At 32.6% G+C, this 15,636-nt stretch overlaps 1 protein-coding gene across 1 annotated transcript in view; it reads left to right on the top strand.

Annotated features, from left to right (window-relative positions):
- LOC134716897 (uncharacterized) overlaps positions 1–15,636 on the top strand; it is a 154,448-nt gene that overhangs the window by 94,295 nt on the left and 44,517 nt on the right. The window contains exons 102-122 of the mRNA XM_063579912.1: positions 286–921; positions 1,513–1,736; positions 2,168–2,260; positions 3,049–3,515; positions 4,104–4,167; positions 4,628–4,846; positions 5,300–5,399; positions 5,865–5,973; positions 6,326–6,480; positions 7,577–7,686; positions 7,979–8,134; positions 8,505–8,685; positions 9,170–9,369; positions 10,061–10,243; positions 11,548–11,662; positions 11,974–12,630; positions 12,898–13,124; positions 13,732–13,824; positions 14,261–14,656; positions 14,980–15,056; positions 15,433–15,496. Of these exons, the coding sequence (XP_063435982.1) occupies positions 286–921; positions 1,513–1,736; positions 2,168–2,260; positions 3,049–3,515; positions 4,104–4,167; positions 4,628–4,846; positions 5,300–5,399; positions 5,865–5,973; positions 6,326–6,480; positions 7,577–7,686; positions 7,979–8,134; positions 8,505–8,685; positions 9,170–9,369; positions 10,061–10,243; positions 11,548–11,662; positions 11,974–12,630; positions 12,898–13,124; positions 13,732–13,824; positions 14,261–14,656; positions 14,980–15,056; positions 15,433–15,496 (4,526 nt within the window). The remainder of the gene's footprint in view (positions 1–285; positions 922–1,512; positions 1,737–2,167; positions 2,261–3,048; positions 3,516–4,103; positions 4,168–4,627; positions 4,847–5,299; positions 5,400–5,864; positions 5,974–6,325; positions 6,481–7,576; positions 7,687–7,978; positions 8,135–8,504; positions 8,686–9,169; positions 9,370–10,060; positions 10,244–11,547; positions 11,663–11,973; positions 12,631–12,897; positions 13,125–13,731; positions 13,825–14,260; positions 14,657–14,979; positions 15,057–15,432; positions 15,497–15,636) is intronic.

Below are 15,636 nucleotides of genomic sequence, written 5' to 3'. Positions count from 1 at the left end.
AGGTTATCTAGATTATTTAAATCATAATCAATTGTAAGCATTGCTTAGCTTTCAAGGATAATCAAAACTATTAACTGATATATCAAGTAAAATGCTTAGTTTCCCTATGCTTTGTTATGTGCAATGCTTACAATTATTTCTAATCACGAAAAAAAAACAATAACTTTTTCCGTTGATAAAAAAAACCTAAATTGATCTGCTAAATACAACCATATATTGAAATATAAGTTGTACAATTTTTATTATATGACAACTGTTTTTAATGTCTTGTATTTAATTTTTCAGTGAATTCTGTTAGACAGTACAGATTATTCTTCATAAGAATGGAGGGGTCATCTTTGATTGTGCCTTCAGGTTCAATAGCCACTTTTGGTAGCATGTCACTGGATCTTAATGTGAACAATAAGTTATCATTAAGTTTTAATGGAGTCAATCAGTATTTAAAGGTCGTTGATAATTCAGGAGGATGTCTCTACGACCCTGAACAGTGCTTTCTGGGAATAACCTTATCATTTACCATTAAGTTCCGATCATTAAAAGAAAACACATATTACTATACTAATTGTGGAGATCAATCAGATTCTGCTGGATATGCTATCTACTATAAAAATGAAAGATTGTACTTCAAGGTCAGCACAAGGACAAGAGAATGGACAGTATTTGTTTCTGATTTAAAGACTGATAAATATTATGACATCCAAATGTCATGGAGTGTTCAGTTTGGTTTAAATATTTACATCAATCTTAACAAAGTGGGAGAAACCACTGATTATCTTCTAAGAAATGTAGAAACTCCAACCAAATGTGATTTGTATCTTGGACGTCCAAATGGAAACGGAGAGTATGCCGACATAGTTATGGAATACTGGCATATTTTGTTAGCTTCCAGGGAAGTTCTCATATCTATAGGATTTGTAATTGGTGAGTAAAAAAAATACTAAAATAAAATTTAATTTTTCTAATTCTTATTTGTACATCTTATGGTGGAATCTTCATCATTTAGTCTCTATTGAATAGATAATTGTCTTATTGACAAAGATTTTAGAACTTAGTTTATTTGGAGCAGCAATCCAAGTTGAATAGATTCACATTGTTAATAAACAACAGTTTACAACCCTAAGCCTTTCTGGATTGATTGTTAAAGTTAAATGCCACTATAAGTATTCTTAGCTATACCTGGGCAGGTGGTATACATGGTGGAGAAAGCTAGAATGCACATGGAAAAAAAAAGATCATTGGCAACAAAACTTAGTCAGTTAAGATCAAAGTCAAACACACCTTTCAATGAGCCAGGTTAGAACTTGCAACCCCCAGTGTTGACAAGATAGTGACGTTGTAGATGAATAACCTAGATCTATTGGCCACCAAGGCCCCACACTTTATGAAATATTTGTAGGTACTTTTGAAAGAGTTCACCTCACTCTGAAGTTTTTAATGATACACATTATTATACAATATAAATTTCACTGCAAATATTGAATGTGTCACAATAATTATATTTTTTCATTACAGGTTATCCGTCAGTTAAGAATCCTCCAGTTTTAAAACCAGAACTAGATAGATATGGTGAATCGAAATTTACTTGTGACTTTGATCGAGTGACTGGTTATGATGTCAAATATTCTGTCAAGTTTTATCTCAACGAAGACGTACTTAGAGAGGTTACAATAACAAGAGATAATGACTTTGCCATTTTGGATGAAAATGATTTCCATGAGCAGTTGTATGGCGCTGCTGTAAGTTTCCATATACATGTATTTGTGTGCAAACTTGGCCTCATTTGAATTTTTCCCATTTGGTTAACACAGATCTTTTGGTTGCTTGTGTTTTGTTAATGTGTGTGCCTTTAATTACCGACCTTAGAGTGATGGTATGTAAATATGAATTACTGGGAATGTGGAGGATGTGTCAATAAGGTAGCAACCAAAGCGCAAACAACATTTCACATGTTTGAATACATCCTTAGGTCAGTTTAACTTATTAATATCTTATTTGTTTAATCTTTTGTAGAAAGATTTCTCTCTCATGTTCTCCTTAAATGTTCAGTTCTTACCCATTGTAATGTTAAAATACTTACCCATTGTAATGTTAAAATATGGGTTTATGTTTTCAGAATGTTGGTTGTTTTTCTTTTCTTACTTTTTAAAGTTTGCACCTACTATTTCAGATATCTTGTACAGTACAAGTATGCTATGCTGATAGCTGTGATCAGAGTAAAGGTGAAGTGAAAGTCAGTAATACTGTTTATGTAGCATTCAAGGTAAGACTTATTTATATAGAATAAACTACAAGCCTCATTTTGAAAAATTTCCAGTATCCAATATACCTTAAACTTTTCATACCAAATACCTCCCAAAGTATTTGAAATATTTCATACCAGTTATTTGTTATATTATAGCTATATACATCTATACAATGAACAAGTAGTGGCGTGGTCACTGGGGGAAAAAAATGGTGAGCAGATGTCTGGGGCACCAGCCCCTCAGAAGCTGACCAATTATAGTAAAATTTTTATTGAAAAAAAATGTTATATGCAATTATTTGTAAGCCCATGCTACCAAAGCTATACCACTAAAAAGTCATTGACAAAAACATTTTATAGACTGTATCCCTGTAACTCTTTAAAGCACTCAAGGGAAAGTACGAGCAGTGTGTTTAAAGTTCTATTCTGCATCTTAATGCTTTATTCAGGTGGTCAGGTCTTAACTATAGATAAGTTATGGTATAAATTAAAATTAAAGTTATAAAATGATAACTACCTTTTTGCTGTAGTTATTGAATGTCTAAGGTACTAAATCCCTTTACTGTGGATTCATTAATATTCGTTGGATACTAATTTTTGTGGATTTTGTGGGCTCAGGGGAATCGCAAATTAAATGTTCAACTTATTACAAATTTTCTGAAGGAATGTATGCAGATTTTGCCATAACCACACAATTTCATTTCCAGGAATATGTAAGTTTTTCTCAATCCACGAAAATTGGTACCCACGAAAATAAATGAATCCACAGTATATATATTAATTTTTGCATAATTGTTACTTTTCAGTTTTCTCAAGAAGGAAGTATTGTTCTTCATGAAGGTCAGCCACCTACAGAGCTTACTCTTCAAAGCTATATCCCACCAAGGTTATTCTGTACGAGAGGCGCTAGGGACTATTGTAAAGTAGAACTGAAAGCTTCCATCAGACCAGCTAAGGAACTCCAATGTTCAGACGGAACAGATTTATCCCAAGTTGTGTTTTTCCAAACCGGTGAATCTGCTGCCGATACCTGTGGCACTGAAGTTTCTACAACAGAATGGAAAAATGAGTTTAAACTGTTCATGAAAGCCAGAATAGATGGTATTAATGATGGAGATAAGAAGAGGTCACTACAGTTGGAGGCTGTTGTAAATTCAGGAGGTGATATTGTCAAATATGACATTGGACGTATAGAACTGGACATTAAAGACAGAGATAAACGGGTCCGTTGCAGGTCAAAAGGTCATCCACATATAAAAACATTTGACAAGAAGTGAGTTTTATATTTTATTGTTTCAATTTTATCTAATATTTCAACTTAAAATTGTGGTTGGATGGAACACTTTTTTACTCCCAGACTGAACATAACATAAAAAAGAAGATGAGGTATGATTGCCAATGAGACAACTATCCACAAAAGACCAAAATGACACAAACATTAACAACTATAGGTCACCGTACGGCCTTCAACAATGAGCAAATGCCATACCGCATAGTCAGCTATGAAATGCCTCGATAAGACAATGTAAAACAATTTAAACGAGAAAACTAACGGCCTTATTTATGTAAAAAATGAACGAGAAACAAATTAGTAACACATAAACAAACGACAACCACTGATAGAATTACAGGCTCCTGATAATTGTATTTTTTCTTTGCTCTATTACATAAAGGGTATTTTGCAAATGTAAGAAAGCATTAAAAAAAACCTGCTTAACTTTAACATAAACTTGTGTGACATTAAACACTATATTTTGACCTCTAGATGTTTTATTGAATTTTCATTGTATTGTTTGTCTTTTACTCAATGATTTTTATACCAGCATCTTTTATTAATATTCTTGTCTTTTTCTTTCTTCAGAAAGTACCATAACTACCTAGAAGGAGAGTTCATATTTTACCGTACTAAATCAAATCTGTATGAGGTAACATTCTATTTTTTGCTTTAAAAAATTAAAATCATCAAATTAATCGTGTAAGTTGCAAATCTATCATTTAAAAAACCTTAGCCTTCTATTAATTTATGCTTTGGATGAACATTGCTCCATTACAATTAATTCAATGATTTGTCCAAAAAATAGATCAATATGTCTGCAAATACTCTGATCAATCTATCATTGTCCTGGTTGTAGCCATAATTGTCACATATCATTCAAAATTTTAATTCTTGGTTTGATAGTTTCAAGTGAAGATTCAGAAATTTGCAGTTAAATATGTAAACATTTTTTTACCATTCTTATGTTACCAGTCTATCATTTTAAGCATTTGTAACACAGATTTGTTTTCTCTGAATCAATTTATGACTTTTGAACAGCTGTAAACTACTGTTGCCTTTATTTAAGTTTATTTGTTTTATTCTTTAAGCACCGTATTCCTCTGTTTCAGGTGAGAACTTTCCAGAGGAAATGCAGAGCTAATTCAAGAAACGCCTGCAATTGTGCCGTGGCCATCAGGGCTGAGGACGATGTCATACTATTCGATGTATGCGGTGCTGATTATGACTTTACTACCACTGTAAGATCGCTAACCAAGAAAATCTACAAAAATGGAGATCTGACAGCTGGTTTTACTGTAGAAGAAGAAAAGAAAGGAAAGATATTCACTGTGAGTACTAAAGAAGATTTAGTGTGATACACTGATTTATTGTTGTACACTGATTTATTGTGGTACATGTACACTGATTTATTGTCATTGATTATGACAAGTTGATTAAATATTACGTATGAAAAAAAGATTTTAAAGATTTTTATGTTTTACCTCAACTAAGCTCTACTTCACCACCCCAGACAGGTGGAAAATATCTTTGTGATCTCTGAACAACTAATCAGTCTTATATGCTTTGTAAAGTGTATATTTGATTTTCCAGATCTAGTATTACAAACACAGTTAAGGCTACTACTACTTAGAAGTTAATTTCAAATAATTATAAGTTTTGATGGCTACCAGATGGTAAAAAGAGTTCAAGGTTTAAATAACAATTTGAAAAAAAATGAAAAATTACAAAATAAAGGTCAGTTTGAATATCATTTTATCAAAAGTGACATTTTATTTTATTAGATTACCCTGCCCAATGGAGCATCAGTGAAAATTGAAAAGAGAAAGAAATATCTACAAGTTTGGGTTACAGCTGGACCTGTTGATTTTGAAAATGTTGAAGGTACAATATACAGATATTGCTTATTCCTTCAGAAATGTTTGTTACTAGTATAATCTAAATTTCAAATTACAGCACTCTGATATGGAAGTTTTAAGGGTAGAGAACAAGCAGAGAGTTTTGCACATAACGGTTCAAATTTGTTTATCTATCAACTGATTGTTTCTGAATGTTTAAATCTCATGTTTAGAAGACTAGAAAAATGATACAGTAAAACCTGGCTAAACCGAATCCTGCATAAACTGAAAACCTGTATAAACCAAATATCTTCTTAAGCACCATCATATCAATTGTATGTGTTGTGAACCTGATAAAACCAAATATAGACAAAAACCAATCAAAATCTTAATTCTTGAAGAGATTTGGCTTTAACAGGTTTTACTGTATTTGTAAAATGGTTTATATATCTATCTATATGTATATGGATCCCCATAGCTAGATGTTGATATTTAGATATTTTTGTTGTAGGTTTATGTGGTAATTTTGATGATGATAAGGACAATGATTATATGAAACCAGATGGCACCTTCTTGGATTCCAGTAACAAGTATCCAAATGACTTCAGTGAAAGTTGGAGGTAAAATAATATCTGATCTGAGAGTTATGGGACTTTAATTGTCATATTTTAAGACATTTAAAAATGTTGTTCTGTAAATGGCCATGTAAAGCTATCACTGGTACATTGTCTGCAGCCCCTTTTTGCCACGGGGGAATTTCATCATTGGGATCACCAGAAATTTCAAGCTGTGTGTGAATAGGAGAAAAAAATTCTTGGGATATTTTAAGAGTAATTCAAGAGTTATTAGAATAAGCCTAAATGTTAAGAAAAATAATTATAAAATGCCTTTTGAAATACTCCAATTTAACATGCATGCTACAGAGCCCCTATGATGGTATTGATTTACTACAGTCTTTTCTGATATTTGTAGAGTACCAACGACTGAGACTATATATAATGGTTTCTGTGGCAACATCGATGCACCAACTGACATAGGCGTGTACTGTGAATGTAACTCTGGACAGGATCCTGTATGTTCAAATAACCGTGATATTACTGCGTGTGCAAAAATCAGCAAGAAAAAAGGTATTTCTTAAGGACATGTATTTATAAATTAACCTTCAATTCCTATTTTGCTCTAAAGAACAAGTGGTATAGAATAGAAAATGATTGACAAAAGAATAAAGAATAGAAAATAATGAACAAAAGGGTAAAGAATAGAGAAAAATGTACAAAATAGGACAAAAAATAAACAGCACTGAAATGAAGGACCCCCTCTCACACTTCCTCCTCTACTCTGATGAACATTATAAGTGACTATTTTGTATATTTCACCTGTAGATATCACCAATGAGTTGCCCCCTCCCCCACTTCCTCACCTACTCTGATGAACAATAACTCGAATAATTCAAGCCCTTTCCGTGTCCGATTTTCTCCGACACAAGGGCTTGAACTCCTTATGATCATTGGCCGCGTCGCCTGCTCTCTGTGAGAGAGAGCCAATCGGCAGCAATCAGGATAATGAGTCTGCGCAACTGTCTTGTAATTGTCTTACCAAACACGTGTGTTCAATTAACACAAATCCGATAATAATTAATTAACATCAATTAACACCAGTTAACATCATTTAACACCAATTAACATCTGGAACTCCTCCTTCCTTAACTGCCAATTTAAATCAAAATTCCCATATTGCATAGCGGTGTGAATTTTCCGGTTGATGGTCTTAATCGAGGAAGACGTTCAGGCGTTAATTTAGCCATCGTAGATCAGCGGAATATAACGACTGAATTATTTGGGTTAGATGAACAAGTGACTATTTTGTATATTTCAGCTGTAGATATCACCAATGAGTTGCCCCCTCCCCCACTTCCTCCCCTACTCTGATGAACATTACATGTGACCATTTTGTATATTTCAGCTGTCAATATCACCAATGAGTTGCCCCCTCCCCAACTTCCTCCCCTACTCTGATGAACATTACATGTAACCATTTTGTATATTTCAGCTGTCAATATAACCAATGAGTTGCCCCCTCCCCCACTTCCTCCTCTACTCTGATGAACATTACATGTGACCATTTTGTATATTTCAGCTGTCAACATCACCAATGAGTTGCCCCCTCCCCCACTTCCTCCCCTACTCTGATGAACATTACATGTGACCATTTTGTATATTTCAGCTGTAGATATCACCAATGAGTTGCCCATGGAAGAACCAGTGAAGTGTAGTACAACTGTAGAACAGATATTCTTTGTCTTTGATATCAAGTTTATTTTTACTATAGCTGATGTGAGTTGTTATTGGTATCCACTTAAATGCCAAAAAATATAAGTTTTCCATGATAATTACCAGTCTACAGGAAGTTTTTAATTACTGTTTGCAAGGAAAATTTACAGAAAATTGTATTAATGATAGTTATTTCAAAGGTAGTAAAGTGTAGGCATTTAAAAAAAAATGTCTCCTTAATGTGCCAAATAGATCTTTTCCACTTAGATAACTAGTTGATAATATTTGTTCATGTGTTATGTACATTATTATATTAGTTTTATAAATAAAAACAATGATGATTGGTATTTTACAGCTACCTCCATGGCCGGTAAATAGTATTACTGAAATCAATGCACGTGACAAATGTACAACTGATATTAAATTGTCAGTAGTAGGCGTGGCCTGTTTAGGTTTTGGTATCACCATCGACTTTGACGACATTATTGAAGATTGTGTTCTTGATGTGCAGGTAAGAAAGAAAAAAGTCTGTCATTATGATTTATGCTTAATTTACAGGTAAGGGAAAAATTTCGGTAATTTAGATCAGTATTTAATTTACAGGTAAGGGGAAAAATGTCAGGATTGTAGCCTGTTTGATTTACATGTGAAATTATTAAGATTAATTGAAAAGAGAGTCATTAAAATTGCACTTGATATAAAAAAGAAGATTGTAAAAAGTAACAGCCTTATAAATGCATCTTTGAAATATTGGAAACAGTCAAATCTGATATGGCCTTAGAGGCACAATGAAAAAGGTTAAGAAATGAAAGTAAGAATGTACTCTTTAAAATGTCATATTATATTCAGTTGTGCTGTATATATGTGTATATATTTTTCAGTTAAATGGAGATTATGATTTTATTGTATCATCCATTAGTGAACTGAGAGTAACATGTATGTTCTCAATAGAAACCAACATTACACTGTTGTTACCAGAGGGAACAGATGAAATAGAAATACCAGAATTTATTGACAACATCTGTGTTGATGATTGTAATGAGCACGGAACCTGTGTTGAAAGTAGGTATTTCACTTTTAATTTATATGAGTATGGAAAAACTCATGTTTGTTAAAATATCTGTACTTATTTGCTCATTTTAGATTTAAAATCATCCCAGTGTCAGAATAATGATGACTACATCAACAAATATATTGTCAGAAAATTTGAATATTTTCATTCTCATGACTGTCAGAAACCTGTGAGAGAAAAATATGGAAAGTGAAAGTGTCTGTTAATTCTAATGTCTATGCAGTTATGCTTTAAAATTTGATATGATTGATGAAAACTTTGAGTAAAATATATGAAACATTCAATATAAAACTTATGGCTTGATTTAAGTGCAAGGAAAATTCAAATCATACACACATTCAAAGATAAACCTATGATTACAGTCTTGTTACTTAGGACATACACACAAAGTATATGATACAATTAAACTTGTCTATATGTGCCCCACTTAACCCTTAACCTATGACATTTGTTTTAATTGAACTTCTTTTTCAGGTGTTTGTCAATGTTATGCCAACTTTACAGGAACAACATGTGACACCCTGTTAACAGACCCACCTATCCTCAATGCTATATTTGGGGGAGTGGCTTGTGATGTGGACACCAATGAATATAACTGTACACTGTTTATTGTTCAGGGCGTCAGATTCATTGATAATGATTCACTCACATGTCATTTTGAATTAGAAAATGGGGTAAATATTTCTTATGTTTGAATGTGAATCGCTATTAGTATTTGGAGTGGCTTGCCTTTATTGCAGCAAGATATGGCTGCAATTCCAAGCTGAGTCTATCAAAAAGAAGATGTGGTATGATCGCTAATGAGACAACTCTCCACAGGAGTCAAAATGATACAGAAATTAACAATTATAGGTCACTGTATGGCCTTCAACAATGAGCAAAGCCAATACTACATAGTCTATCGAAAAACTTTGAACTATAAATTGCTGCTTCTCTTCTAAACATTTGATATTTAGGATGTAAATCAAAGACTGCTCAGGTTAGAGTGAGAATAATATGGTAGGTTGGGCAATATGTCTTCCTGCAAACTCTTTTGTGGGCTTAAGGTAAAAAAGTGTCTCTGCATTTATTCCAGTATAAAAAATCAAAGTATTCACGTCATCAGTGTTAACATTGATCCAGCATTTTCTAGTGAAAATAAGCAATCCTGGAGTCAATTATTTCATATGATCAAATGGTTTTAATGTGAACATTTATGAAGGCTTCATTTATTTTATAATGCTAAAAAAAAAATTGAATGATTGATTGTTCTTTTGCTACAATTTTAAAGATAGACAGAGAATAAGTTGCCAGCATATTTATATATATATATTTATTTATATTATTTTTAATGAACTGTAATACAGACATGATTTCTGTTCACAGGTAAAAGTAACTTCTGTTGGAGACTTTAAGTCAACAGAGGAGGTGTGGTGTTTCTTCATTGGAGATCTTGGTCAACACAAACTGACTATTAGTAATGATGGACTAACGGAGAGTAACCAGTTGACATTTATTGTATACACATCAGCATGTAAAGATTGTACTGACTTAGTTTGTGTAGATAGGGTAGGTATTTAACAGATGCCATTTGCCATTTTCATATTTAACCTTATTTCATTTGTATAGATTTACCTATGTTTGTTCTGAGTATCTTAAATCAAGTCTTTGTATTGAAGGACTAAGGTGTCAACAATTGATAAGTGTCATATCGCATCTCTTCGTTGAGCTTCTGGTGTTTTGGAACATATGAGATAGTCGTTGAATATTGATGTTTTATTGTTTTATTTTAATTATCATGATGGGTCCAAAATATATATTTATATGATGACAAAAAAAACAGCTTAAGAACATTTGAAAGCATAATTAGCATTTAAATTTAGGTAGGTTACTGTAGATTCATTGTTATTTGTTGGATACCATTTTTCGCAGATTTGGTGGGTATAAGTCAACACCAAATAAAATGTTCAACAAATGACAAATTTCCTAAAGGATTTTATGCCGACTTGGACAAAACCATGAAATTAGATATCATCGAAAACATAGTAAATTTTCTTAATCCACGAAAATTTTGTACCCATGAAATTCCACAATATAGAAAAAAATAAAAAATGAAAAGTAACCTATGATTTTTATACGACCGCAAATTTTGAAAAAATTTTCGTCATATATTGCTATCACGTCGTCTGCGTCGTCTGCGTTGTCGTCGTCTGCGTTGTTGTCGTCGTCGTCGTCCGAATACTTTTAGTTTTCGCACTCTAACTTTAGTAAAAGTGAATATAAATCTATGAAATTTTAACACAAGGTTCATGACCATAAAAGGAAGGCTGGTATTGATTTTGGGAGTTTTGGTCCCAACATTTTAGGAATTAGGGGCCAAAAAGGGCCCAAATAAGCATTTTCTTGGTTTTCGCACTATAACTTTAGTTTAAGTTAATAGAAATCTATGAAATTTTGACACAAGGTTTATGACCACAAAAGAAAGGTTGGGATTGATTTTGGGAGTTTTGGTTTCAACAGTTTAGGAATTAGGGGCCAAAAAAGGGCCCAAATAAGCATTTGAAATTTGAAATTTGAAATTTCATAAATAAAAGAAAATTTCTTCAAACATTTTTTTGAGAGGATTAATATTCAACAGCATAGTGAATTGCTCTAAGAGAAAACAAAAATTTTAAGTTCATTTGAATACATTCATTCTGTGTCAGAAACCTATGCTGTGTCAACTATTTAATCACAATCCAAATTTAGAGCGGAATCCAGCTTGAATGTTGTGTCCATACTTGCCCCAACCGTTTAGGGTTCAACCTCTGCGGTCGTATAAAGCTACGCCCTGCGGAGCATCTGTTTTTTTTTTAATGCAATTTATTTTTCAGACTGATATATGTACAATTGCTGGAGTATGCTATGAACTTGGTGCACTTAACATGCTGAATACTGAACAGTTCTGTAACACCACTACCTCTAGGACAACATGGAGTACACTCATAGGTAAACTATACTTGGAATATTAAGTCATTTAGTTAAAAGAAAGAAAGAAATATTGACATCTTTTGATTTCACAAAACAACTGTGGAGGGAAGAAAAGGAAAATAACTACATGCACATGGTTGTAAACTCTTAAAACTATTTAAATAGCATGTGTTAAACTCATATTTATATTAATGATTCTCAAAGCAGGATCAGTTCTACATCTAGTGATCATTCAATAATTAGCTTGTATGAATAGTTTAGATTTAAGTTTGCAAGATTAACTAATCATAGAATTATGCATTTAGTAATGAGGCCATTTTCTTTTTCAGTGTCAGATATAACTCCAACTCGCTACAATTTTGTGAGAATTACTGGTACCACACTTGTAATCAAGATTAGTATAAGTATAGAAATAAACATTAACTTGATAGGGACACCAGTTCTGATAGACATTCCGTCTGGTGAGAAAGGTGTAGTATTGAATGGTATTGACCAAGCACTGGACTTTGGAGATCTCAGTAACACATGTTTAGGAGACATAGAAAAATGTTCTACTGGCCTTACCATAACCTTCAATCTCAAATTGAGAGAGAGGAAAGATAACTGTTATATCATGTCTACTGGCGGTGAAGATAAAGATAGCTATGGACTTGCCATGTGGTACTCCAAGAAGGGTAAATTATACACTCGTGTCAGTACCTCTAAATATGAATGGACTGTGTACACAAAAGATGTGGAAATAGATGAGTATTTCAATGTCAAGTTAGCATGGAGTCGCAGTGAAGGATTGGCATTTTATAAAAACAATAAAAGGATGAAGAAATCTAAGAAACGCCAAAAGAGGAAAGGTTCAAAACATCTAAAGAAGAAATGTTACTTTGGTAGATCAACTGAGACTGTACCTCACTTTTGTAAGATGGAAATCGATGGCTTCACTGAAATACCAGCATCAGAACAAGTCGTAGATATTATCGACGTTCCTCTTGGTAAGTCAGGGGTTGCAATTATACTCCAACTTTTTAAAGTTTTCTTCAAGTGAACCTATCAGATTGACTTAAAACATTTTATTCATTATCAATTAAGATGTTGATAAATTAGCATTTTTGATTAACATAAAATGCAAGAATTTACTCCTTTAATATAATTAAAATTTTCGTATAGTAAATTTTATAAAGTTAACTTTTCAATTATCAGTTAAAACAGTATGTGTCTTTGTTCCTTGTTTCAAAGTTCTACTTTCAATTTCATCACAGAATTGCCAACAATGGAAAAGGACCCCGTCCTGAAGGTTATATCATCAAATGACACGTTTGACCTTCGATGTACCTTTGTACCTTTGACCACACCTTATGTCAACTATAGATATACAGTCAGATGGTATTTGGGAGATACAGTAAAATCTACATTTGTTATGGAAAATGATTCCTTTGTCAGTGAAATAAACAAGGCGGATCTTGGTATGGCTGTCTATGGAGATGAGGTAAAATGTCTTTGGTGTTAAAAAAATAAATTTAGTGTCAATTCCCCAGATTATGTGTCAAGTCTCTAGATAACAATGTCAAGTAATAAGATAACAATGTCAACTCTCCAGGTAAATGTGTCAAGTCTGCAGATGAATGTGTCAACTCTTCAGATGAATGTGTCAAGTAATAAGATAACAGTGTCAACTCATAGATAAATGTGTGAAGTCTGCAGATGAATGTGTAAACTCTTCAGATGAATGTGTCAAGTAATAAGATAACAGTGTCAAGTCATAAATAAATGTGTCAAGTCTGCAAATGAATGTGTGAAGTAATAAGATAACAGTATCAACTCATAGATAAATGTGTCAAGTCTAAAGATGATGTCAAGTCTCAAGATACAAGATTTTCTAAATTTTCTATCCACAAAATTACAAATCAGGCTTTTCAAAAGAAAAGTAAAAAACTCTCCCATGGGAAAACTTAAATGTTTTCTGCCTTGTCTATCATTCTAATGGATAGTTATTTTACCTTTTGAGCAAGTTTACACTACAAAAAGTATTTTCTCTAATTGTTTGTGTAATACAAATTTATGGTTTGGTAATGTTCAAATGCTCTTATATTTAGGTCCGTTGTGCTGTGTCAGCCTGTTACTATGACAACTGCGACAATACTGCTGGTCCAGACAGAATGAGTAATGAATTTAAACTACATGTTAAGGTAAGCAGAGATGTTATTTTCTGAATCATTATACTATGAATAACTTTTAAATTCTTTCAGATATTTACATAAAAGGCTTGTTATTGTCTAACTGACATAATTCTTATAGACCATTACATTTTTTGCAGAAACCATAGTCATAGATAACATCTGTATACCAAGAAGGTTTAAAATGTCTGATATGAATATCAATGAGTGTAGGATATTGTTCTTGTCAACATAATGGAAAGGAACAATTCAGTTGTATTTATATTTCATTATTTACTTATAATTTAGGCTTAACACATATTAAGGGAACTTTAGATGGCATTAAAGTGATTTGTTTTCATTTTCATCAACTGTTTGAATAGTGACAACCAACAGCCTATTGCTTTATGATAATTGCTGTAGATTCTGTATAAAAGATGCATAAATTCTCTACATATAATGTTTACAGATATTGACAGAAGAAATTAAATTGTATGAAGGATTTGCTGGAGAATGTATAAACGTAAAACCCATGGTACCTCCAAGTACCTTCTGTGATAATGGTACATGTCGCTATCGTATAGATTATGGGTTTGAAGATCGGGAGAAGTACACAGAGAGTACCTGTGCTGATGAAAGCATTGTACCACAAGCAGTGTTTTTGACAGAATCCATTCAGAATACTCCATGTCATGTTGTCATTAGTGAAGTCGATTGGGAAAAAGAAACATGTGTTTATATAAGAGCTGTAGCAGATGGACTTAAAGACAAGAACAAGAAATTACATGTCAGACTTACAATCTCTGTAGAAATTGTGACGACAATAGTTACTCAGATATCTCAGACCTCCTATCCCACAGTCGAGGTAGGAAAAGTTAGAGTTATTGAGGGTTCATTTATTTTTTCATAATTACCAATTTTTCTGGATGGAATAAAACTTTTTTTGGTGGATATTTGAATTTAGTGGCTTTGGCAAACCTTCTACCCAACAGTTGAAATAAAAAAGTTTGAATAGCAGCATTTATCATTTATGTTAATGATCTTTTCATAAGTTATTTCATAACACACTTAATCTAAAGGTTGTATATGACTGGCGGGTTACTTTCCAGACAAAGCCAGGTATTCTTCTCAAGACACTGTTATGTGTTGATATACCTTGAAATTTTTCAAATATTTTTTTTTCTTCAGGTTGAAATCATTGACCAAGACAAGACTGCAGTTTGTGAATCTTCAGGAGATCCACATATAACAACGTATGATGGAAGGTCAGTCTATAGTTATTAAAGTTTACCAGGGTTTTCACACGGTTGTTGTATGTGTATGTTAATTGTTTCTGTAGGTTAATTATCTCTTTGAAAGTATCTACTGTTCAAGGTACAGTGGGTCATTTTGATGCAGCACTTTCCATTCAGTTAACGAGGTTAAATAGAATTATAGTACCTTTATATGACAAAATGGAAAAAAAAAAATGAAGAAAAAAAAATGAAAGAACAAATTAATTAACAAATGTATAATTGAATCAGTATAAGTTAGTAAACATTTTGTATTAGCATGTAATTCCACCAGTCAAATAGTCATTATATCATATTTTGTTCTAATTTTACATATAACAGAAACTAGATAATACTTTCTATTATCCAGGACTTATGACAATATGTTAGAAGGAGAATTTGTTATGTACAAACACAAAACATTGCCATACGAGGTATAGTATATTGCATCTTTAATGTTTAAACTACTGTGGATTCATTATTATTCGTTGGATACTAATTTTCGTGGTATTCGTGGTTATAGGTGAACCATGAATTCAAATGTTCAACTAATAGCACATTTTCAATAGGCTTT

The sequence above is a fragment of the Mytilus trossulus genome, chromosome 4 (genome assembly GCF_036588685.1).
Source record: "Mytilus trossulus isolate FHL-02 chromosome 4, PNRI_Mtr1.1.1.hap1, whole genome shotgun sequence".
In the NCBI taxonomy this organism is placed as follows: Eukaryota; Metazoa; Mollusca; class Bivalvia; order Mytilida; family Mytilidae; genus Mytilus; species Mytilus trossulus.
Note: the sequence above shows the minus strand (reverse complement) of the source record. Positions and strands in the feature narration are given on the sequence as shown.